The sequence below is a fragment of the Echinococcus granulosus genome (genome assembly GCF_000524195.1).
Source record: "Echinococcus granulosus chromosome Unknown EG_S00010, whole genome shotgun sequence".
Classification (NCBI taxonomy): domain Eukaryota; kingdom Metazoa; phylum Platyhelminthes; class Cestoda; order Cyclophyllidea; family Taeniidae; genus Echinococcus; species Echinococcus granulosus.
Window position 1 is genome coordinate 468416 of NW_020170390.1, and position 25087 is coordinate 493502.

Consider the following 25087-nt stretch of genomic DNA (forward strand, 5'->3'; position numbering starts at 1 on the left):
GGAGTAAGTTTTCATTGCTGGGTATTTCGACATGGGGCCTGGTTAAACTATTGCACGGGATCGAGCACTTTTACACCTCTTCACGTTGTCGTAGCAAAGCCCACTTGGTAGTTGGCCGTCTCGCAGAGGCCGGTGTCACCAACACAGGACGGCTGAAAGCAGAAGAATGGCATTTAGAGGGATCAGGAGTTCGTAGTTGATGCAAATCAGGTATAATAATTCATTTATTTTACCCGGTTTTCGAAATGATTCCAGGGTATTAGGTTGCCACACTGAACGGATTCCATAACGCCATCGTGGCCGTACCTATAATAAAGTAATTCATTTAACACCAGGCCCAGTGAGATGCGATGCCGTATAGGGTTTGGTACGTGAATGGGTTAAAGGTTGTCTGCGAAAGCTTTGCTTAACGCCAAGTTTTGCAATAAACCTCCTTAGTTTTTTGTAACGTTGGGTCATTCCTAAATTTCTTTTTATTAAAGCCGCGTATCACAGCTTTACTGTGAATTAAGTAGGGAAGGGGAATCGTATTTTCTTATTGCCGTGCCGAATTGGGAGTTTAGCTAAGTCAAATTAATTTGCTCCACTTCCTAAGCCCCTTATACATCAAGCAAATGATTCTTACAGTAAAATTCAGGACCATTTTGAAATTTCAATCAGGTTGACGTTTTCAGATAGCAATAAATTAGACTTTATATTCATACAATCATGAAGCGAAGATTATTTTCACAGAATTTCATCTTAATACTAAATAATAATTTAGCTAGGTGGTTGCACACATCTGATAAATAAATCAGAATTTTCAATATCAGCTTTAGTGTCGAAAACCAAGCACCGTTCGTTCTAACATTTCCATATCCTGCTTCTGCACGATACACCTGAACTTATTTAATAACTAATGATAAATATAACTAGCCAACGTCACTGTTGCTGAAGAAAATAAAAATTTTGGAAAAGTGCACTCACGCACTGCTATCCCTCGTTGCTGCGTCCGTGGTGCTGTTGAGGTGTTGCTGGTGATGTTGGTGGTAAACAGCCATTTGAGACTGGGGCTGTGATTTTGCATCTTCATTCACTTCCCCTGGTACGGTCTGACTGAGGGTGTTGATATGCGAGAACCATGTCGGCTGAACAACCCGTGTCCCCACATCCGCCTTCAGAGCCAATTCGGAGATAAGGTCACCGCCAATACTTTCCACACCCTCCTCCTTATGTTGAAGGTAGCCTGAAAAGGAGGGCAGAGCTTGGTGCTGAGGGGGTGTGGCATGCACAGAGTGATGTTGGTGAGATACGTAGGTCTGTTGCTCATGTGTGGTTGTATTGTAGATCAGGGGACTACGAATTACACGCACCGCACCATCATACGCCTCTGATTCGTGTGTCTGAGGCAGGTTGTTAGGTGCTGTGTATTCGCTACATTGGTTCTGCCCGCTGGCAGCCGCTACCACTGCTGCCGCTGCCACGGCTGCAGAATAGGCCTCGTACGCTGAACTGTAGTCGTTGTTGCCGTAGGGTAGTGTGTACGGGAAGCCATTCGGCTGAACATGTTCACCATTCAGCATCGCACAGTAGGCGTCCTCTTCGCTCTTTGTTCGGTCGAAGTCCCATCCATGGTAGCCGTAGGTATGCCGATTTGAGCCATTGTTATAGCCATACATAGTGTAATTTTGCATGTAATCGTCAGTCTTCGTTCCTGTCGAGCTGAGGAAGTTTCTACCAAAGAGATTTCGATAGTTATACCAGCTAGCGGAAGAATATCCCGTCTCAAGGCCTGGATAGTAGCTGGTGGAGGAGCGTGTCAAGTTCTTTGCTGTAACAGTAGAAGCCTTAAAGGGAGTCTTTCTTCGACGAGTTGTTTGAAGATAATTCTTTGACTGTCCCTTGAACTTCTTGATTCCTGACGGCTTAATCTCACTACCACAGTTTGGCTCTTGACTGCTGCTTTCGTAAGATTTCCAGAGTTTCCCCGACCCTGACTCCTTTTCAGAATCCAGGGGGAGCGAAACCTTTACTTGGGCATCGTTGGAGTCATCTGTGAAAGACTTTACTTCGGGAAGTGATGTAGCCTCTCTCGCTGACACGTCGTTTCCGTTGATTTCGTTTGAGTCATCCTCAGACATAAGAGTTTCCGGCTCAAGGAGGGGAAACGGTAGTTTGTACTCGGAATTCCGGCGGTAATAGAGCTCATTACCCTCAGCGTCACTAAGGAAATAAGAGGGAGTAGAAATTGGTAAGTTGATGTAATGGGAAGATATTACTCATTTCGAAATAAACTTACTCCAATTTCCGGTGGATTGCGACGATATGGTCAGCTTTATTGTCCTTGTAAACAATTCGTAGCCGTGATTGTAGCCATATCCAGGTGCCCGTGTTGGAAAGCCACCGATGTGACAAGAGACCTATGGAGCCCTGTTTGCATACTACAACAAAAAAATATTTTGTATTTTACAGAAATATCAAACTTGGGTTGTTAAATAGAGCGAATGAAAACACAAGAGTTAGTGATAATTCATGATAAAACTGCATGCCGATTCAAAATGAGTTTCTTTTCAAACAGCATTATGCGACCCTGATTCTCACTGTGTCGATATAGTTTAATCATGATTTTACTCTTTAATATTGAGTGAAAACTGATAGGGTTGCTCCAACTCTCCAAAAATATTCTACTTAGTGGTTCTAATAATTTGAGAAAATTATCTCCGGGTGACAGTTTATCCTCAAGTCACTAAAATTAAAATCTACCTCAACGTAATTAGAGCTTTTTCTCTGCTCCTACTGCCAAAAACTGCAAAGCTATTGAGTAAAACTTTAACGGTTAGTAAATACCTTCTCTGTGTCCCTGAGCAACGTAGCTGAGATCGTCATAATGGATGAGGTCGTAAACCTTGATACGACCATCCTCTTTGCCATTGAAACCGAACATGGAGCGGGCACTAGAAATCGTATAGGAAACCCGGAATGCCTCTCATTTTTGCCATCGTTGACGGAAAAACACTTTTTGTTTGTTTGATCTTTTATTACCTATTTCGCAAAGCCAGTTACGCTAATTTGATGGGCGCCTTAAAGGACAACTTTAACTCTCATTGAGCCCTTTTATACAGATGGGTGTCGTTTCAGATCAACGATTTGCAGTATTGCTTGTGTTCCTTAGTATTTTTACATGAGGAAGTAAGCTAGTGGTGAAAATAAGCTTGACTTTATTATTCACAGTTTCATTTTTTATGATGTACGAAAATTTGTCCAAAAATTGATTTGATAATAAAACTGACACTTGATTAATTCAAGTGAACCTATGTAATTTTTAATCCACTTGGGGAGATGAATGTAGGTATTTGGTTTAGGAATTAAGCTCTGGTTTTGCCATATACATAAGGAATGCTTGTTGATGGCTCGTGGCAATTACGAAACGCGTTTGAAGAAGGTGCGGAAACACCTGTAGCAGCTATTTGTTGTAAATCACAAAATATTCGAAACCAAACCCACCGGGCGTCCATGCTAGTGATAGTGAGGTCCATTTTGTGCTTTGTTTTAAAGGAGGTCTCGCGCTGAGACCCATCCAGACTGGGCAAAGAGCCGAGGGGACTGCAGACTCCGAAGAGGCCAAAGGAGGAAGGGCAGATGGAGGCGACGGACGAGGAGATGGGGCATGCGGTGGGTGCCATCCCATGACCTTCAACTGTCACACTCTGTCTACCCTGCCTGCCAGCTCCCTCCTGCACACCTTCCCCTTTACGTGAGGGAGACGAAGTGAGCTGAAAGTTTCTTGTGTGACCGTGGAGAAACTGAAGGCGACCGCTTATTTCTAGCGTCTTTAAGGAAACAGTTAAAATCAAAGCATGCGAAAACCGGTAATAACTGGGAGAATTCATTTAAAACAGCGACGACTTTTAGTATCTTGTTGGTTGTCATAGCAGTTACTATATATATACGCATTTTCAACTTAAAAATATTCATTAGCACCAAGAGCAACTTATAGACTTACGATAAAGCCGGAAGTGTTGTCGAGTAGACAGCGGAAGCGAACGGTGAAACATCGCTGGAGGAGATGACTGTAAGCTACGATTTTAAAAGTATATAACTTTATTTCGGGAAAATAACACATCATTTTGGGAAAAAAAGACTGAATATTAGCAAATGGCACAAATCAATATGGATTTAGTAAACAAAATAAAGGCTTTTTAGTGCCAGAACACTCACAAATGGTCTATTCAGTTTTAAATAAGGAAATTGGATAGCTCAACTGCATGGTTGAAAGTGTCCACCAAAAGATCATAACTTTAGTCATGTATCAATTAGATTTATGTCTCATTTCATCCCGTCTGCACTTCCTACGTATTATCCCAGAAACCATCTTCAATATTTTATTTTTCAAGTCGTTTATCACATTAAAAAGATTGTACCGCACATTCCCTAAATTCTTCAAAATATCTTTTTGCATTTGTGCTTACGCTTGTGCATTGAAAACCCTTGACAATCACTGAAAATGACAGTGCCAACACGAGAAATCGAAATTGATGATGCTTACAATTACTTAAATTCACTGATACTTTATCCATGAGGAGAAAATAGTCTCACATCAAACAAAATAATGCCCCTCCGCCTCATAAGCACAGAATTTTGCAAGGATTCCAATTTAAAATGGCAACTGCATCGACTCATTTTGCTGGGTTCCTTAAGTTTAAGCAATTATCTGTTGGCGTCGGGGTCACTTCCCCACTACATACTTAGGCCTTAAGTGGAGGCATGGCTATTTTTACCTCTGCACGGGAACGAAAACGCACTCTACTCCAGCAAGTCCATTAAGACCAGAAATGCCTAGGTTACAAGAGAGCTCTCGCATACAACTCCCCTCCCGCCTTGGTCAACGCCTAAAAGCAACCGGGACTAAAATGCTATCAGGTGGTGAATCAGTAGGGCAATTTAATTGAAGATAGCAAATGGTAGCTCAGTGCTACTAGTCAAAATGCTGTGTTTAACAATGCATTTAGACATGATAATGCTTCCCCAAGGTCTCATGCACAAGGCCATCCCGCTAACAGAGAGCAAGTTATGTTGGCCAGGTTGTAGTCCACTAAAGTGTGTTATAAATTTCCAAGCAATGAGATAATGCAGATGAGTAGTGCAAGATACCTGGTGAAAGCACTTCTTGGAGGGTGAGATTGCGATGTTCGGGAGGAAGCATCGCTTGCCAGGATAGTTGCCGGTGGAATTCGTCCCTATCTTCGGAGTGTATCAGTTCCATCACACTCTGGTGCAGGATGTCAGACTGAAATTCGGAATATCTTGACAATAGCGTTGTTATACCAAAATGCGCTTTTCCATATAGATTAAGAGTTCACGAAAACCTAGAATTGATAATTGTAACCTAATGCGCTTTTACTCGCATTTTTGCCTTTACAGTGACATTGGTCATCATGATACTGTGAATTAAGAGTTAATTCAGACTTAGGAATTGGTCAATAAATAATCTCATCCATAAAGAGTCTATGAATGAATCCCAGTTTTCCTAATTATTGAATCACAACTTATGAAACAATTTGTTTCAAAACTTATCGCTTGTTCGCAGTTTCCTGATTGCGTTAATTTTTCGGGTTTCTTTTTATAAATTTGAAACATTTGAATGCAAATGAGATTTTTGATATCTCTACCATTTGCCCACAAACGAATGCAAAAGACCCCACCATGCCTTTCACACATTCAGCTTTCAATTTGGAACACGCAAGTTGTGGGCCAAAGTGCAAGTTAGGCGACACTGTAGCTTGTCAAATTGTCCGCTTTTGCAGCCCAAGGCGAATGCAGACACTTTTGAGTCATAAATTCGCCCCCGCCACACTGACCAGAAATAGTTTTACAGGCGGTTGGTAGCTCCACCTGAGTGAGTTTCCCTTCCATAAAATAAATACAACGTTCCACATTCACCCCCGCCGCCCCTCCCCCGCTCTTGCAAGTTCTTGAAGACCCCTTCTTCTTGACATGAATCATTGTTGCATTAATGGCGCATTTTGCACGCCTGTGGCCTTTGCAATTGTGTTAAGGCATTCATCCCACTTATCTGATTTAAGATGAGAGAGATGCAATGCCGACTATCTGTACGAAAAATTCCTCTATCTCAGCAAGTTAAAATGGAAGTTGGGCGTGGCAAGAAGTTTATGCCTCCACCTTTCAAGCTGTACATTTAAAGTGCCGACAATTTAAAAACGGGATCGGGATATGCACTAGAGCCCTTACTACAACCTGGAGTTATCCATTTATTTTAGTAAAGAATGCATCTAAGTCACGTGGTCGCATTCCCTTTCTACACCTGGTGTTAAGTAAAGCACAAAATTTGTTTACGATATTTACTTTTGAATTCATACGCAACCCTGAAGTAGATTTCGGGTATAGGTAGTAGTCGTCATTGTGCAGAACATTAACGGTTTATTATTGCATAAAATACGGTCGGTTTCAATAACTTCTCTCGAGCGACGTGGCTGACCGCCATGAAGACATTGCGTGACAGTGCTAATTGGGGTAATGTCTATCAACCATGTAAATTTCCTCCTTCTGCACGCAACACAAATTAACTACACTACAGATAACCAGCTTTCCCTTTAAAAGTTACATCGGCGGATACAAACCAAACACTTTCCGAACTCACTACTGTGTTACAAGTAAATATCATTTATGTTATTTTGTTTATTTTATTTCGTCTTGGTGATCCAACAACTCTAATCACCGTTTGCAACCCGACTTATTCGAACCAATTTATATTTTACAAATGAAGAGCGGAATTTACGTTTGTTATTCCAATTTTTTTTTATGTCGACGCCACCCCTTTTAAAATAAGGCAGAGTGGTAAGGGTACACAAAGAACGGCGGAGACACTATGCCACTCCAAGAATTTTCATTAACGCTCCCGCCAGAAGTTACGGAGAGGGGTAAATAGCTTACGCTTCATATTTAAGAAGGAAGTGCCTTCACTGTTCTGATTTACTATTGCGGCTGGAGAACATCAGATTGATTAGAAATTTGAGAAAATAAGTAGTGTGGTGAGTAGTGTTAATTATTGGCGATTTCCCTTCCAAAAGAAATTCTTAGTTTTACTGCACTACGACAAGCAAAATATAGGGCATATATGGAAAATTTCTCTAAAATTCTGCTTAGCAATCGCAGTAATGTTCATTGCAGCAGAAAGAATTTCTTGGAATAAACAGGAATAATCTTAAATGAATAGACCAGTAAACCGTTATATGGAACCAATTCCAGTAATTTTACGATCCTATTAACTATTTTTGGAATTAGAAATGAAGGGAAGGCCTTTCGGCTGTGGTCGTCAGTATGAGAGCTGGCGCCGCAGTCGGACATGTGACATCTGGGAGAAGGGATTGGATTGTGTAGATTTTAGGGGGTGGAGGTCGTAGGGTGAGGGGTCCCATCCCTTCCCAGTTGGAGCAGTTGTGCGAATAGCCTTTGAACCTTTCATTAATCAAGTCGCAAGAATCTATTCAGACACGAGACGACATGTGGTCTCCTATGGCCTACTCTCATCGTGAGGGATACAAATAGTTTAAGGGAGAATCAGTCAGGTGTCAACGTTTGAATGTTTGCTATTTCGCATGGTAATGCAATCTATAACTTTTACTTTGAGAGATTTTTCTCATGCGTCAAGTAAATTGATAAAATAAAATCCATTTTTTATTCGATAAAAGTGGTTTACAACTTTTCGTAGTGGGTTAAATAAGTCTCATTTGATGTCACTTAATGTACTACAAGAGCATCGCTTGTTAAATTTAAAAAAAAGACTTCCTCTAAACTTAAAAAATTCTATGACCATTATCGAAATGAGTAAAAAAACAAATCGGCTGTAGTACCTGATGAAACCCCAAGTAGTGTTCCACAGTCTTGCACACCGAGAAGACTTCGCCATCACAAGAGACGATGAAAATGAATCCGTTTAATGCCTTCAAAATAAAAATACAAAGTATTATTAAATAATTTTTAAAACTAACCATGATAATATGCATTATTTTTTTGAACTTTACTCTATGCACATTTTGAGGATTCTCACATATTCACAGATAGCGACACTGGGATTCCTCATAAATGCAAAATTATGTTCACTTTATTGTTCTTGGTTGATACTATCGCTCAAGGTAATGATATATATGCCTTCCCTTACATTTATGCACAAGTCTATCTTTTTAATTGTCCATCATTAAAAATTCATAACAGTGCACATACCTGCAAACTGGCCTCGCCTTCCATTTGCACGATGTCAAGTGGACAGTGGTAGAGATGAGACACCAGTCGGTGCTGCTCTAGCATCGGGTGATCGTAGCTGAGTGCTTTTCATGGCCAGATAAACAAACGTTCAATGAAACACCGTGCTCAAAAGAAAGTAGGCTAACGTTAATAACTAATATTATATTTAAAACAGACGCTCAGTACCTAAATGATTCTTACCAACCTCCTCAGTGGTCTCCTCGAAAGCAGTGTTTTCAGGTTTGGAGTAGTATTTAGGCCGGTTGTAATGGGTTCCATAGATCTATAGCTGTTTTATTTGATTGTAACACCCAATTTTGATTAAAAGAGTAATGACTGACAAACACTTTAATAACCTGTGCTATTCATTTTATTGAGATCCCTTAAGCACTGCTAAATGCGCGAAAAGGCGGAATTTGCGGCACATGTTGACTACTTCCATGACTTTTGTCAGCCAGACCAGCTGTTCTCAACTCTCGGGTCCGCCCTCCTCCCCTCTCCCACAGCCTATTGCAATTCTCACCAAAGTCCGCATTTTGCCACTATCACCACCACTGACTCCACTGCTGCTGATTCTATTGCCATCTGTCTCTTACACACACACACACACGTACACGCACACTTGACCAAACCACCTTCACTCCACCACACCCTTTTCCTAGTGCCTCGAAGCGAATCCGGTGGATTCGGGTCCACATGACCACGCGTTTGTTATCACTGCATCTTTTGGCTGCAGGGTGGGAGAGAGAGGGAGGGGGAATATTGTCGTTCGCTCAGTTTGCATGTGGTTGGCGCGGCTGCGCGAGGGAGGGGAATGAGGGCGAGATGGGGAAGAGGTGAAAGCAACGGTTCAGGCAGTCCGTCTCGCCACCGCCATCCCCCTTCGAATAAACTGGCTTCTCGAAACGAAATATGGCACGCACGCAATGCTGCCACAACTGCTTTTGCTGTTGCTGCTTCTGCTGATTTATAGAGGGGCGCTTTTTGTGCTGGTGCGTGAAGAAGAGGAGGAGGAGGAGGAGGAAAAGAAGGGGAAGTGGGTAAACTCGAAAGCTATTGATTAAACTCACCACCGATGATTCAACAGTCAGACAGTAAATTAAATTAAAAATGTTTTATATATTTCGAATAGTATTATCGAAGAGGACTTATTAAATAAGCATTGTATGAGACCCAGGTGTTTAAATTTCTAACGTTACGATTTATTTTTATTTAACTATTAAAAGCGCCTGAAAAGAATTTAAAACTACTGCAGAATTCTGAGGGCAGGGAGTAAAAGGTATTATGAGGCTCTTCAGGCTCTTTTTTATAGACAAATATTGTATCAAATGCAATCAAAAATAGCAGGGTAACTACAAGTTAATGAACCTCTAAAAAGGCGATTACTTTCCAATTTTTTTACAAAGTCCTTTGAAGTGAAAGAGTCTTAGCTATTTGTGCTGCGTAAATTATTGCCAATGCATCAAGATAGCGGACGTCTTAGGAGGGACTGGAAATTCGAATAACCACTCAACCTGCTTCTTGGTGGACAGGTGAACTGCGACTCTTCGCAGTATTCACAAAGGTAGTTCCTCTCCCGTCTACATAATTTGCATAAATGCCGACATTGAACCAAGAAATGTAAGACAGGTGGTTTTCACTTAGCAAGACCATTTCTTTGTGTCCTCCTGATTTAAACTAACTAAAAATCTTTTACTAGCGTTTTTCGGAATCGTTACCTCTATTTTTAAGTTCACTCATCTTATTACGTTTCCTAAAATGCAAAACTAGATTACTGCCTTAAAAATATGCTGTCCCTAGTGGCCAAAACAATAAAATGGCTAAATTGGTTCTTCGAAATGCTTTTTGAATGGTAGGCCCTATGCACGTCTCCTCCGAAAAAGTAAAGTCGTTTTCAAACAGGCGAAAAGTACCTTGAAAGTAGCCTTTCATCCTCAGGTAAGAGACAGCGAGTCGTAGAATAGAGAGTTTGTCTAGCTTCGCAATGACTGATTGCTCAAAGGGGAGAAGACTGGCTAGGTGCTCCAGTTCAGCATTCAAACGTTCTCTATGTCGCTTGCTGGGATTCGACTTCGTGTTGCCCGTTCCACACTCCACTTTGTAGCCAACTTCTGTAAGTTGATTGGTTACCCTGAAGAGTCATACAGCTTTTATACTCCATTGTGTTACTTCTCAAAAATGCAAAATGCATCAGAAGCTGTTGTAACATATCGCTCAACCGATATTTTAAAACGAGTTTTGTGGTTCCGGTAGTTTGTAAATGTAAAGAATGCGAATCCGCCGACGCCAAGGAGTCCTTAACCTACTGGAATGAATGTAACATCAGCTCCACGCATGGATTTCAAATTTATATGTTTATGTGTCCAACCTAAATAAGTTTGAGTCCTCTAAGTATAGACTCCACTTCCTAAATTATTCACCGCTTCCAGAACAAATTGGTCATGGCTTCACCAGTCTTCCCTTCTCCTCCTCCTTCGCATCTCTCCCTCTTGCCCTGCCCACCCATTCAAGTGAGTTAGATGGCTGTAGACTCGCTGAATTATTGATGTTTATAGTCACGTACAGCAGAGTTGAAGTTGATAGCATTTAATATGCGTGCGTTGTTTTCGGGGGTTGCAGTTAAGATGGGGGAGGGGCGGGTCGGTTTGGATTTATTCCAATTTTTTTCATTCTGTTTGCATATATTAGTAGGACGCGTCTTTTGACAAATTGTTTGGTGTAGAAACCAAACACGATGCTTAACTTAATCGACTTGCTGGGACGTAACGAGTTTGATTAATATTCATGGCTGCTAACAATAGGGAAGTTGATGCAGTATTTCTTGATTTAAATAATCTTGCAAATAATTTAAATTTCGAGAGCAACTTTCATTTTATTTAGCCTTAAATATGCCCATTCCTCCATAAACGCTTCTTTAAACATTTTAAAATGTAAAACGATGATGTATGGGTAAGTGTTTGAAATACCCTAGGTGGGCACAAATGTTACGGTTTGTGAAGTCACTTTGGTTACACATTCAGTCCTACCACCTATAGGTACTTGAAAGCACTATAATATAGCGTTTGGAACGTACAGGCGACCGCAATTTTTCTGGTGACTCACAGCTTTCCAATTGAATTGCAGGGCACGTGGAGGTACTACTACTGATGACGGCAGGGGCCAAACGTCGTCTGGTCAAAAGGTTAACCTTAGGTTTTGGTTAAAAACGGATTAACAGACGGTTTTCATACCACTTGTTGGTAATGCAACGAAAACAAATCACCTATTTGCATACACAGAGTTGGTCACTGCCCCAGTTTAATCAGTCATTATTAAGACTCGTTCATTCGCTTGACATTTATTACGGAGGACGACTAGTTTACAAAGAAAAGAAATAGTTTCTTAGCTAATCTGAAATGCAGAAGAGGTGAGAAAATCTTTGAATTTTTCGATCATGCCTTATACAGCACTTGAAAGTAGAAACTGGTAGTTACAAAATAAGACCAACCAAATCAAGATTTAGTGTACACTGGAAAAAGACAGATAGTAAAGGTTCCTTAAAAATAATGCATTTCTCCATAATTTTTGGAAAATATTTAACTAGAGCGTTTGTATATCCTTGGGAAATATGTGACACATGTCATATTTTTAAGTCGTTTTTTTGTGTTTTACTTTGCAAATATGGTGTGGATAAATGTGTGGTTAGTTTGCGGGAGAGCCGAAAAGCCTAAACAATGCCTACTGAATCACATTCATTGACCAACGGCCTGCCAATTAATGATGCTATCGCAAACCTCTGCCCCACCACCCTAATTCTCACGCCTATGTGTGTGTGGGGTGGGGCGATAGTATCGTATCCTTCTAGACTTGATTACGGCTCACTCTTAAACAGCCCCTTCCCTCTCTCCCCTCTTCTCCTCTCCACCCCGAATAGATGATAACATCAGCAACCGCTGCAGGAGCAGTAGTTGTGGTAGTAGCCATCTCTGGTCTTCCTGTAAGTGACATCCAAAAGGGGAAGAAGAATGACCTCTACTTGCTTGGAGGCCACTCATTTGATTATCATTTTGCAGTTTTCGTCCCCAAGCCAATGTTCCTTTATGGATGGCTTAGTAGCAAGCATTAAATTTTTTGCTCTTATCCACAGAAATGACCCCGTCACATTTTCAACGGAGGCACTTTGGCCAGTGCCAAAAATCATACAGATCAGCCAAACTCAGTTTTTAGTAAAGTGATCATGATCGAGTTTCTTATTTAAAACTTCTGTTTCCTCTAAAGTTTTTCAGTTAAAAAAGCCCAAAACCGTTGTTTTTAAAGAATTATAAAATTTGAAAATGCAAGTGTGGGGAACAAGTTTAGTGATATCTTTAAAAAACTGTTAACGTAAAAGCAAACTCACATTTTGGTATTCTTCCGCCGGCGTTTGGTGGCATACATGGTTTTGATAACCCAATCATCAACCATATTGACAGTTCTGATGACAATGTTCGTGCCGATATATACTAAGTCCCTTTTAGCAACTAGAAAGTGGGCTCGTAGCTTCTACGCCTGTTTCTCTTCTGGTCGATTGTATAGCCTTAATGCACGCAAAATTGCCGTCTAGCCTCTCTTGATTGGTTACCGCTGCCCGATGTTTCGGCCGGACTCACCCCTACTCAAAAGCTTACATCCCATTGGCTGATTGGCATCGCGTGTCGCGTAGGTCGCCGTAATGTGACTTTGCTGCCCTTTCACCTGTTGATTATCAGTATTAAGGAAAGGAGGTCAATCAGAGTGCCTAAACGTAGCCCTTTAAATTATTTACTATCAAAACAGCTCCGCTATTATCGTATTTTATTGGCTCAAGTTTATTAAAAATGTGCAAGGCTCTCTACCGCTAATTTTGTGATGCAAGGTGCACATACTACAAATAGATAAATTGGAAATAAAGATAAGATTTACTGGCGAGTCCGTTTGTTTTAAAAATTTGAATAGGAGGTTGCCTAGGTTACAAAGTGATCATGAAAATTATCATCTAAACATCTAGATAATTGGTCTGATTATTTTACTTGCATTGAAGGGCCAATAGAATACAACGCTTATAAGATCCTACTTTACCACTAAAATATCATTATAATGTCTACATAGAGCTCCATTATTTACACCCTATATGCAGGAATTGCACATTTTATAAAAGATTTTTTGGATACTCAGAGCCTAAAGCCATAAAAGGCTAACGATACATTTAATTCTACTAGCAATACGCTTATTCAACTTGTTAAACAGTTCTACTTCACAAATGGTTAATGTGCATTGATCCCATTTTTACTAAGAACTTACGGCACTTGAATTAAATCATTTCCAAAGTTCAGCATCTTTGTGCATAAATAAAGTGGAAAGTTAGCTATGTGGAATGCATTCGTGCATGTTGGTTTTGAGGAGAGACGATACTTCTAATCGTTGTGTGTGCCGACTTGATACTGTCCCCCATGGGCAAAAGGTGACAGTGTCAGGAAGCAGACACAGACTTCAATGCATTCGCTCGTCACAGATCCTTCGCAGTCGGATTCTATTTAGTGAACTAAGAATCCTAATTGTACCTACTTTGTTTTTTGTATTAGTCAAAATTGTTTTACTGGTGACATCTAAGCAAATTTTCAAGCACAATAATTTGTCGCTTACCTATACTTACGCAGCACACATTCTTTGAAATCGCATTAGAGAATTTCTTTTGATTCCTATAAAAACGAAGATGACATCATTTGAATTTCTATGGTTGCATTAGGACCCTGTAATATGGTCTCACACAATCATCCAGGAAAGATAGGAGGGATGATTTCAATCTGGCCGGATCACCATAATTTTGGAACCACAGGTGCATTTGCCCTTGGGAACAAAAGAACCCATAATAAAATTAATGGAAGCGATGACTAGGGAGTTTAGAGTCAATTTGCTTTATTTTTTCTTCACTGCAGGGATTGCAGTGATGACTGTTTCATTCCCTCGCCTTTTATACTGCCAAACATTTGCGCATGATCAAGGGAGATGTTAAAGCTTTTGGATAAATCATGCTCGTGCTTTATATGGAAGGAGAAAGAAATGTAAAAAGTAACCATCACAATCACATTTAATTTATAACTAGTCTGTCAAATTTAATAGTTAAGCATCGTTAACCTGATCAGGCTGCAAAAGAAAATCCATGTAAGCTCGCATTTCTTAAACACCCGAATGATTTTTACAGAGCATCCAATTTTGATTAATTCCTGTGGCTTTTTAATTTTCAAATTTAACGTTCAAATACTTGAATCGATGAGCTGGAATATAAGGATATCGTTTAGACGCAGTCGTGGCTGCAATTAAAATGGTTGCTCTACGAGTTGACGTTAACTTTGAATGAATACCTCTGCTACCTGTGTAGCGCTTTTGTGCATGCAAGCCAACTCCGTGGTGTGGGGTGTTTATCACCAGTGGATTAATTCTGCTCGTTTGCGTGACTCGTCGTCTGGCGAGTTGAGTCGGAATGACGCCTAACTACGAAGCCGATCCTGTACCACCGCTACTTTAAAAGTCGGACATTTGGGTTGTTAGTGCTTTAAAGCGCCCTATTCTTGTAGGTCAGAGCTAAAATATCCTGCTCACTATAGGGCATATCAAAATTAGTAGAGTTGGCGATTTGACAACCTTGCTGAGCATGAATGTTTAGCTTATGCATATGCCTCCCTGAAATTGCAAAATGAAGTTGAGCGCATGCATAATGACTTTAAGCAAGACCAGTATGGTGGTAATACTGAGTTATTTTATCGTAAATTTAGGTCAAGACATCTCTGTGTTACCTACAGCTTCTCTGCCAAAAATAGGTTTTCTTCCTCAGTATTTTATGAGAAAAACCTTTGGAATAAGGTGCCACAGGACACAAGTTTCCTCTTCTCTTGGAACAATCATGCAAAAATATTTGTACCTGCGTATAACGCCTTTTTGTCTATGTGAAAATCTTAAAATAAAACTTGAATGACTTTCACAAGTTTGCAGATTTTGCTTTGTCGACGTGGTTAAAAAACGAAACTATTTAGAGATCAAATTTATGCAGGATTCACTTGAACATTCTGAGCTAGGATTACTCATTTAATAATTGAGTGTTATACTTATTCATCAATTTAAAGTAAGCAATACTTTATATGCACTTTGCACAGGACCTACTGTTTGCTTCCAGCGTCAAAGACCAACTGAGATAAATGCCTTACAGCCATTTGTGAATCCTGCACAACTCACTCACACTTTGCCTACAAAGTTTGTTAAAAAAATAGGACCACACTCAATCGGAATTGCGTGAATGATACTTTGAACCTGCGGTTACGCATTAATACAGACCATTTACCATAAAAACCATCAAAGGACAACTTCCGGTCATCCAAATAAGTCATTATTTTAAGAAGCCTAATTCAATTGGGCCTGAACGAAAGTAAATAAGCCACCTGGACGAGAGAACACTGCAGCGCTGGAGTCGGGGGGGGGAGGTTGTAAGGAGTGCGACGCTATACTTCCTTCCCTTCCTCTCCCCCATTCCCCCACCAATTCCCTATTCATTAAGTGTCAACATTCATATCGCACGCTATTCACAATGCTTTGCCATTTTTGCATCCAGTCATTCAACTTTGCATGCTGTCCATTCAACATGCATTGGGAAGTCTAATTGGATAGTTTATAGCCGGTTATATAAGAGTGATTACATTTTCGAACCATTTGACAAAAGCATACTTGACGAAGGAAGATAATGGACGGATTTGACGTTGGTAGTTTTTAGGCACTGACAAGAAGAAAATTGCCACTAGTACACAATCTACTTAAATAAATGGGAAAATTCTTCGAATTATAATTCCAGCGTGGAAAGGATTGCCACAAAATCTTCCTCCTCGTAGTGAGTAAAGCTTTCTTTATTGAGCAACACCACTGCATCATCTTTTAACTTCCTCAGATACTCAGGTTCTACTGTAATACGTTGGTTGTTCGTTTAACTCTTAATGTTGGTAAAGGGGCCAATTAGTTGCTCGCCATTGTACCTTCACGGGATGGGCTGGCCTATGGACGATGTTAGTAGCCCCATGCCCCAATGTATGTCGAATATACACGTATTCTGCCCGAGTAATATGTCTCCTCCAGTGTTCGAAGAAAGTCTCCAAAGGCTGCACCACTGCCTGACATTATTTGTTAGTAGCGTCATACTTTTTACCGCTGGAGAAAATAAGCAATACGCGTTATCTGCTATTTGCATTGAGAATATAAACTGAAGAATTTAAATTGTAAAGCGAATTTACAAGGCAGAGAATAGGTGAGAAGAAGGAATTTTATGGGTTTATGTACGCTATTACTTATTAACCAAACTCTGATACTTTCGCTATCAGTAGCATGTTTAGGGCAGATTGTACCTATTTTTAGGACCATCGAAGGAAGCTGCGTATAGACCATCCCAACCACTGCGAATCACTTTCGTACTGCGCCAAATTGAAAATTATTATTCCTAACTAAAGGAACAAGTGGTACAGAAAGTAGTGGTCCGAAAGGTCTTCACATTTTATGTCAATCTAAATAAATAAATTAGTGTACCTGTACATATGGTACCAGTAAATCATGTCCAATTATGAGAGCAAAGTTAGATTGAGATGTCAGCAATGAAGTGTGAAAAGGACAGCGTTAAAATGACATGTTAAAGTGACGGATTATTATAAAGAACTGCGGATAAAATGACAATGAAACCGAAAGAAAAGACATTCCTCTAATTCATTATATCTAGAAACGAGCACCTGCACTGAAGACATGTTGCAGTGAACTGAAACCTTGTTCAACTGTATACCAGACGATGGAGAGCCTTCAGCCGCCGTGATTTGTACCTTCGTACTGTAGCACGAACATTGCTTCATACTACTACTATTCCTGTTCTTCTATACGCCAACAATATATGTTCTTCCACACTACTTCGACTTAATACATCATAGCGAGCCCAGTGGGAAAAATAATCCCCGTGATCAGGGGTATAGTTGCAGAAGGGGTTGGTTACTGACATATTCGTCTAAAAAAAACAAGTGACGACGTGATTCAGCTAGAAGTTGTAGTGTATTATGAGGCGATTTGTACATGAAACAGCCACTTCAATAAGCCCCCATCTTAGGAGTGATTTTTAAAAATCGCCTAAGAGGATACGATACAAGACAAATAACAAAACGTAAGAAGATTAAAGCATCTGTAGTGTCACTTTATGCAATCGACGTAGCTCTAACGAATTAAACACTTCTGTAATGGGGCAATTGTTTGTTTAACCCTCGATTTTGGCAATGGACCAATCAGGAGACGCTACGCTTGTACGTTCGCTAAGCGGCCTGGCCTTGGGTAATGCTTGTAACCCCAATTTTTTTCCTGTATTTCAGCAGTACATATTCTGTTTGAGTGGTTTGTCTTCTTTCATTTTCATGGAGTTCTCAAAGATCCAAATTTCTGTGCTGAGAACTATAAGATCACTGAGTTTAAAAGAACTAGAACCATAAGACTGTTATGAACAGAAAAGTTGGCTAAAGTACAGAATACCCACGTTTTCGGAGAAAGATTTCCGCTGTAGTGGGCATTTTAAATTCCCAAATGAGAATTTCGATACCACATCTAAGGAAAAAAAACACCTAAGCTGACTGAACCACAAGCGTCTATAAAATAAAGCATATCTCGAAAATACATTTCTTCGCCTTCCTGCCATAGGGTATCCCTAAAATTAGTAGACTAATTTACCAAAAAAAAAACAAGAAGCCTGAACCTAGAACATTTTTGCTATACGAATAGATTAGGATAGGTTTTTGGATAGCTTACTTCAATTTTCACCCGTAAAATGTCAATCTAAACGACGATAATTCCTGTAAGACGAAAAGTAAATTCGGAGGTGAAAAATACATTTGAGCAATGTTTTTACTAGTCTGGTTTCAAGGCAAAGCTTTTAAGTCTCAGAGGTTGTAGTATTGTAGCCGATGGGAGACATGCTAAAGATAATTCGAGAGGTTATTCCCCCATTAAATAATGCCCTGCATAAAGGGCAGATGGGTCGTATAGGTGTTGTTGGTGGATCGAAAGAGTACTGAACCTCCTCTATTAAGTCTGTTAATTGTAGATATACAGGCGCGCCTTATTTCGCTGCAATTACAGCTCTCTCTTGTGTACGTTATCTCTTGCAAACGTGGAACTCTATAGGGAGCTGATTTGGTGCATGTGATTTGTGCAGCCTCTGCTGCCCAAGCTATCAAGTGCTACAGTCCTGAACTCATAGTGCATCCAACTTTGTATGTATAGTTAACCACATAATCCCAACTCTTTATAGAGACAATGATCTCACGGAGTCAGAAAAGTGGGCCTCTAAAATGCACTCGCTAGTAATTGGGCCTGGGCTTGGTGTGTCCGAAAATATGCTGAACACAATAGAGGTATTTTTGTGTTTTTAATTTTATTCGACCCTAGATAATGAAGGAATGTCGCATTGCACGAAAACCCATGGTCATAGATGCCGACGGTATATTTGTCGTTGCTAAGAACAGGGAATTAGTTTCTGGATATAAAAGCGTCATTCTAACTCCCAACGTTAACGAGTTTTCTCTTCTGTATAAGACGATCTTTGGTATGCAATGGCCTCCAGTAAATTATGTTTCTAAGGCACAGGACCTTCTGATGACCCACAGGAAACGTCTAAATTAGCAGCTGCCTTGGGGAACCTTACTATCATCCGAAAAGGACCGAAAGATATCATATCGGATGGAGAAAATCGTATGCTTTATTTTAGTTAATATGTTCTGAAGTGTGCATATTGTTTAATGGAGCAAGACTGACTAGAGAAAGTGCTGAAACTTATGTACTGCTATCGAGTATCCGTTTGCGTTTTACCTTGCAGTACTCTTCTGTGATATGGAAGGCTCTCCGAGGCGATGCGGGGGACAGGGAGATCTCCTCTCTGGTGCCGCTGCAGTCTTCTCTCATTGGTTATCGGAAAAACCTCTGGTGTGCTCGTAAGCGTAGATTACGTTGTTAAATCTCTCCAGATTGTCAAACGTGGCTCGCATTTCTGATATTTCACAGCGTAATTTATCGTTGTACACATGCGTTAGTGTTTCATTTGTTTAGACCTTCAGGCACAGTGGTCTCTGGTCTTGCCGCCTGTATGTTGGCGCGGCGATGTGCTGGACGTGCGTTCTCCAAGTACGGTCGTAGCACGGTGACGACGAAGATGATCGATGAAATTGCGACGGCGTTCGATGAGTTGTTTGGGACCTAATATTCAAGATGACATTATTTACGATTTTCTAATTTAATTCTTGTCGTCTGCACTCACTATAAAGTATCCCAATTTTCTTTGATTTCTCATGGCATTTCTTATGCTCTGTTCATTGTACGCCGATATATTCCGTTGCTTCAGTTTTAGCTACTGTTTGTGGGGGTCGCGACTTGTGCAGGTTGCCAAAAGTTAACTCGATTTTCGCGCTGGGGACTTCAGTGAAATTACTCATTATAATGGGACATGTGGTTACGTAAACCCCTCGGTTTTTGTAGTTTGCTCACCGTCCACTTACGTTAATGCCCTTCTAGCCCATTTGTATGTCAGTGATCAACGTCATTACGATACGAGTATGTCACAATTTAATCGGTTTGTTGCGAGTCCTGCGGTTAACCAACCGTCTACATGATACTTGACTTTCAGGGCGGGAGGGCGCATATGGGAGAGCCCGAGACGACACTAAGATAAGAAGCTGCGGCAGCGGTATGCCCATGGGAGCCTTTTTAATCTCATGGCCCGGGTTGAACAGTAGTGCAAAGCTGTGCACTTCGCCTCAGCGGCCACGACATCCGGCTAAACTAGGGGTGTGAACTCATTGTGGGCACTTTTGTCGTTAACTCCAAAATAAGGGAGGAGTTGGAGCCCAGGGCTTAACACTTGGGAGGAATTTGACACCCATCTTTGTGACAGCGCTCGACCTACGCTCACAGTCAATAATTCCCTCCCTACCCCGAAGATATTTGTTTGTTCGTGATAATATATCCAATATATCCAATGCTTCAATGCGCTAATTGATAGCTACGGTTTACTCATGAATCTGTATGAGGGCCATTGCCGCAGAGGGGAAGAAGAGTCAGTTCAGGCTTAAGCGCATGGGTAATCAAACGCAGAGGTGAACGAACTATCAAAACACTGCATTAATAATAAACCTACCTTTGAAAGGACAAGGAAGATTACGCCTTTCCTTCGTTTGTAAACGATGTCTTAGAATAAAGTCTACATGATGATATCAGAGAACTCAAGGGCTAACAAGCCCTTGAGCTAGACACAAAATTGATTTTAGAAATTTGAGAAGTAAAAACTTGTCTATTTTTCCCAGGTCTTCAAGACTAATGCCTTATATCAATAAATTTCTTTACCATTAGCCGAATATCAACGATTTATTTCCAAATATTCTACGGTTTTTTCACATTGATGACTTAAAGTCAAAAATGGCAAAAGCCTAACTTTTATTAGTTTGGTCATTTGATGAACAGCGTGGGACGCCTTACTGGTTGAACTCATTGTGTTCAATGTCTTCTAGGTCGTGTCGTAATGTCGAGCTACATGGATGACTTGTGTGACGACTATGAGGAAATTTCGCTTGAGAATTGCTCTTACTCAGACAGAACTAAGGCACTTTGTCACAAGTATGAAAATATGATTGACTTCAGCATGATAAACCGCGACCAGATTCGCGACAAGGGTGATAGAGCAACGACAGATCATGCTCTGGACAAGCGTTCAGTTGCCATTCTATATAAGATGATGAGTCAGGGCGAATTCGCTGTAATCAATGGGTGCATAAGTACTGGTAAGTGATAGGTCATTACCCTATTCTCATGATTGTAATGGTGGGTAAGAGAAATATCCATTACATTTTTTCAGTGCTCACCTCGTAGAGCCTGTCACTTTGACTTATGCGGTCGGTATTTGCTGCAATAGGTCCTCCTTTTTAAAGCCAGCTTGGTGAAATCCGTCCTGAAATTTCTCAGATCTGTAGGTAAACAGAGTTCAAGTGACTCCTTCTGAAAATGGTTAATCAAAATTTGCGACTGGTTTGTTTCAGGCAAAGAAGCCAATGTATACCATGCAATTGGTTCGAAGAGCGATCTAGCGATTAAGGTGTACATGACTTCAATTCTTCCCTTCAAATCTCGGAGCAAATATGTAGAGGGGGACTTTCGCATGCGTCATGGTTACTCCACCTGCAGCTCCTGGAGGCTTGTTTCTAAATGGGCCGAAAAGGAGTATCGGAATCTTATCCGGATTAACAAGGCTGGCAGCATACCTACTCCACTGCCTATCAAACTGAAAGGCGTCGTTCTTCTTATGACTCTTATAGGGAAAAATGGGTATCCTGCGCCAAAACTCAAGGACGTTGCGTCCGGTGACTGGCCTGAATTTGGCCCCCCTCCTGATTGGTCTGCAATCTATCGACAAATTCTCCAGAATGTACGAACTCTCTTCCAAAAATGTCGTCTTGTCCATGCCGACCTCAGTGAATACAACTTGCTCTACATGGATGGCCAGGCATGGCTCATTGACGTATCACAGGTACCGCCTCATTCATCACTTATTTAACTGGTCCTCTTGCAAGCCCTTTTGGTCAATTTGACTTTGTCAGAGCGTTAACAAGTGGATGCCATTTCAAAACAACACGTTATCGCGCGATTACTTTTCCTCATGTTTCAATGTGGCTGATGTGTAATCTTGTTTCTTTTCATATTTTCTCCCTTTTTTTTTCACCAGGCAGTAGAGCACGAATGCGAACAAGCACTTGAGTTCCTTCGAAAGGACTGCTACAACGTAAATGCTTTCTTTAGACGACAGGGTGTAAACACGCTAACGCTACGTGAGTTCTTCGAGTGGGTGGTGGATCCCACTCTTCCGCAGGAGGGGAAGGAGGCCTACGACTACTTGGATACTCTCCTCACGCGTGCACAAATGCGCGGATTTAACCAAACACTAGAAATAGAGGATGACGCCTTCCGACGTGTCTACGTGGCTCGCAGGCTTGAAGATGTCAAAAGATTTTTTAGCGACTTTAAGCGACTCAAAATGGGCCTAATCAAACCAGAGGACCTCTACTATACTGCCGTCACTGGTGTGCGATCTGGACTTCCAGGTGAGTCACGGTGATGAAGCACTTAACCGTAAAATGCTGATGAAGTAGCACCTAGATAAGTACAATTTTTGGATCCAAAAAGTCAAAGATATCAAACAATCAGGACGCTCTTTTTGAGTGCATGATTGTTCAATTTGCTTAAGTTGCTCCTCCTTTTGTTTTAGGAGGTAAAAGGGTAGGGGAGATCGTGAGTGAGGAGAATGAAGACAGTGAGCAGGAATGTAAGGATAAGATGGCGATGGAGTTGGAGGAAGAAGGCGAAGGTGGGAGAGGTGGCAGCGGAGATGAAGGGAGGAGGGTCTCCTCGCATAACTCCAGCCGGCGTCCACGTGACGAGTCTCTGGAGAGTAAACGCTCTCGCAAAAAAGCTGTTCAAGCTGCAAAGGCTCAGAAGAGGCTGACAAAAATCCCCAAGCACGTAAAGAAACGTGCTAGAAAGACAAAATCATAATTTCTTTTTTGCATCACCACGTCCTGTATATATACTTGTATATTAAAATATGAAGTTGAATGATTTTTTGGGGGAGTGGAGAGCTCTGCTCTACCGATTCCCAGTACAGGCATCATCATCAGTAGAGGATTTGCCCCATCAATTCTGCTTGCCAAGCTTTGTGAATCCCCAAAGATACTGTTTCGTTTCTAGGTGCAGTCCAACGCTATTACTGGTTGTACTGCTTGCGAAGTAAACATCCGCTCAGATGAGGCAGGTTTGGGAGGCGTCACTTCCTCCTTATTCTGATGCCATCTTTCAGTGACTTAATCTCCTCTACAGAAGGTGTCGTGATGACCAATGCAATTTCCATTCACTGCGTAGTTTTGCGCCATGTGCCGAAGCCACTTTACGAAGTGGTGGGGACTTATTCAGATTTGGCAATGACTGCTGGGTTTATGGGCCTTATTTGGGAAAGTAGGGGTGCTTAACGTATTTGGGTGCTTTTTTGTCTTAACAATGGTCTCGTATCCCGCGTAAACCATTTTTACGGCCTCTTTCTGGCTTTCTGGTAAGCACAGGGAATTGATAAGCGGTTTTACAGCCTTTCGAAACCACTTGGATTGCCTTGGGTCCTGTTTCAGACGTCGCGCAACTGGGGGTGCTATAGCCCATGTGTCAGATTTGTCTGCCGTCCTCTTAGCGACGGCATTTTTTAAGCATTCTTCCTCAGACTTATTGTCTCTACTGATATTGTGCTTTGCTCTGTCAGGAATTTTCAACAGTATTGTCATCAATGAGTCTCGAAAATCGGTCTCTGAAGCAGGCGTATGCTCTTCTGGGTTGAAGCTAAACGCAATGAATGATCGGTTAGACAAGGATTGCCTTTCGTTTTTACCTTCGGTTTTTGTTGAGTTCGAATCCTTAAATGCAACCTCAGTGTTGACTGTTTCGTGTTCTATACTACTGAGGAGTTCGACTCGGTCCAGCCACACGGCTTGCAAGTCCCACTGAGCCTTTAGTGCAACATCTTCTTGCGCAGCTTCATGCGCATCACCACGGCCGAGTTCAAACCGATCGAGAAGGTTGAGAAAGTGGAGTCGCGGACCAGGTAGGACCTTGTGTTTTGCTTGCAGATCACGGGGTATGATCTCCCAGAAGGACGTATGGTGTAGGTTGATGGTACGATTGAGTCGGTATATTCGATCCACTGACTCTTGTGTTCGATCCGGTGCCACCAGAAACATGAGTTCTAAGTTCCTCATATAGTCGGACATCGTGATCCAACCTGCACCCTCCCGCTGCAATATAACACGGGGATCATTGATCATGTAGGGCAAAATTTGCTCTTGAAAGGTCTCTACCCTTTCATCCCTACCATTTCGCTTACATTCTCGAGGTCCCAGTGCATTGCAAAACCTCGTATGCTTTTGTCTCATCTTCTCCAGCTTCTGAAAGACGAACTTGAGTGGTCGCAAAATTAGAGGCCAAAAATCAAGAAGACAATTGCGCACTTCAACCGAAGAGTTTACCAACTTATTGAAGATAGCGATTCCAGGACCTATTCCATTCCAGCTCTTACTAAACGGGTCAGCTCTTAGAAAGAGACGCCGCAGAGCGACAATGGCTCCACGTTGAAGGCTTTTAATAAGAAATTGTGTCCTTGCATGGGAGATAATATCCATCGCTCCCATAAATGCAACATTACCTCCCAATTTGCCGCGTTGGTGAATGATATCGATTAGTTGGCCGAGAGCTTGCGTGTCCTGGGGGATATTGACAGGATCTCGCCACTCCAGCCGACGATTCTCACTGACGCCTGCCGTATAGTCACTTTCAAAAGGGACTTGCAAGAGCATCTTTGATGATCCTTAGGAAATGCCAACCTCGCCGTGCCGTGACAATTTAGATGGCGGTGTATGAAGCAGAGGGAGGCTTTTAAAATGTATTGATTTTACCTTTTCAGTGAGCTTGCCAAGGACGCGGTATTGCAGTAGTAAAGAATTGAAGGCAGTGGTTCGATGATTTTCAGGAAGGATACTTCAAAGTAGTTGAATAAAGCACTTTAAAATCAGATCTAGTGGTACGGCAAAGGAGAACTCTTCAGGCTACTTACATTAGGTCATTCTTTGACTTTTAAATCATAATAGAAATAGTATGGATATTTAGGGTATAATGATAAGTTTAATTCAAAAGTATTTGTTTGTAGGTCGATAAGTCTTCACTAACTGCTTATTAGACAGTGATTTGACAATTTGCTAAACTGTGTGTTGAG

At 41.2% G+C, this 25087-nt stretch overlaps 6 protein-coding genes across 6 annotated transcripts; 2 read left to right on the forward strand and 4 right to left on the reverse strand. All coding sequences in view use genetic code 11, as the record gives it.

Annotated features, from left to right (window-relative positions):
- Positions 1–80: 80 nt before the first annotated feature.
- Positions 81–8304, reverse strand: EGR_02257 (Aryl hydrocarbon receptor; the record flags this gene model as incomplete). Its single annotated transcript, XM_024491506.1, has 10 exons — positions 81–152; positions 234–306; positions 967–2202; positions 2279–2420; positions 2827–2933; positions 3484–3809; positions 3983–4056; positions 5131–5266; positions 7851–7940; positions 8221–8304. 10 exons carry the CDS (start codon positions 8302–8304, stop codon positions 81–83), a joined length of 2340 nt encoding a protein of 779 aa, XP_024354012.1.
- A 710-nt stretch (positions 8305–9014) lies between these two features.
- On the reverse strand, positions 9015–12684 carry EGR_02258 (Aryl hydrocarbon receptor repressor; the record flags this gene model as incomplete). Its single annotated transcript, XM_024491507.1, has 3 exons — positions 9015–9286; positions 10155–10372; positions 12620–12684. 3 exons carry the CDS (start codon positions 12682–12684, stop codon positions 9015–9017), a joined length of 555 nt encoding a protein of 184 aa, XP_024354013.1.
- Positions 12685–13053: 369 nt separating this feature from the next.
- On the reverse strand, positions 13054–17330 carry EGR_02259 (hypothetical protein; the record flags this gene model as incomplete). Its single annotated transcript, XM_024491508.1, has 6 exons — positions 13054–13202; positions 13800–13844; positions 13882–13937; positions 15158–15261; positions 16397–16480; positions 17256–17330. The coding sequence occupies 6 exons, from the start codon at positions 17328–17330 to the stop codon at positions 13054–13056; spliced, it is 513 nt and encodes a 170-aa protein (XP_024354014.1).
- An 873-nt stretch (positions 17331–18203) lies between these two features.
- EGR_02260 (Carbohydrate kinase domain-containing protein) lies at positions 18204–19495 on the forward strand (the record flags this gene model as incomplete). The annotated part of the gene is made up of 8 exons (XM_024491509.1): positions 18204–18307; positions 18344–18389; positions 18424–18512; positions 18551–18653; positions 18688–18844; positions 18880–18990; positions 19115–19229; positions 19345–19495. 8 exons carry the CDS (start codon positions 18204–18206, stop codon positions 19493–19495), a joined length of 876 nt encoding a protein of 291 aa, XP_024354015.1.
- A 1314-nt stretch (positions 19496–20809) lies between these two features.
- On the forward strand, positions 20810–22833 carry EGR_02261 (Serine/threonine-protein kinase; the record flags this gene model as incomplete). The annotated part of the gene is made up of 4 exons (XM_024491510.1): positions 20810–21068; positions 21324–21811; positions 22007–22382; positions 22547–22833. The coding sequence occupies 4 exons, from the start codon at positions 20810–20812 to the stop codon at positions 22831–22833; spliced, it is 1410 nt and encodes a 469-aa protein (XP_024354016.1).
- A 410-nt stretch (positions 22834–23243) lies between these two features.
- EGR_02262 (hypothetical protein) lies at positions 23244–24671 on the reverse strand (the record flags this gene model as incomplete). The annotated part of the gene is made up of 1 exon (XM_024491511.1): positions 23244–24671. One exon carries the CDS (start codon positions 24669–24671, stop codon positions 23244–23246), a length of 1428 nt encoding a protein of 475 aa, XP_024354017.1.
- Positions 24672–25087: the final 416 nt, after the last annotated feature.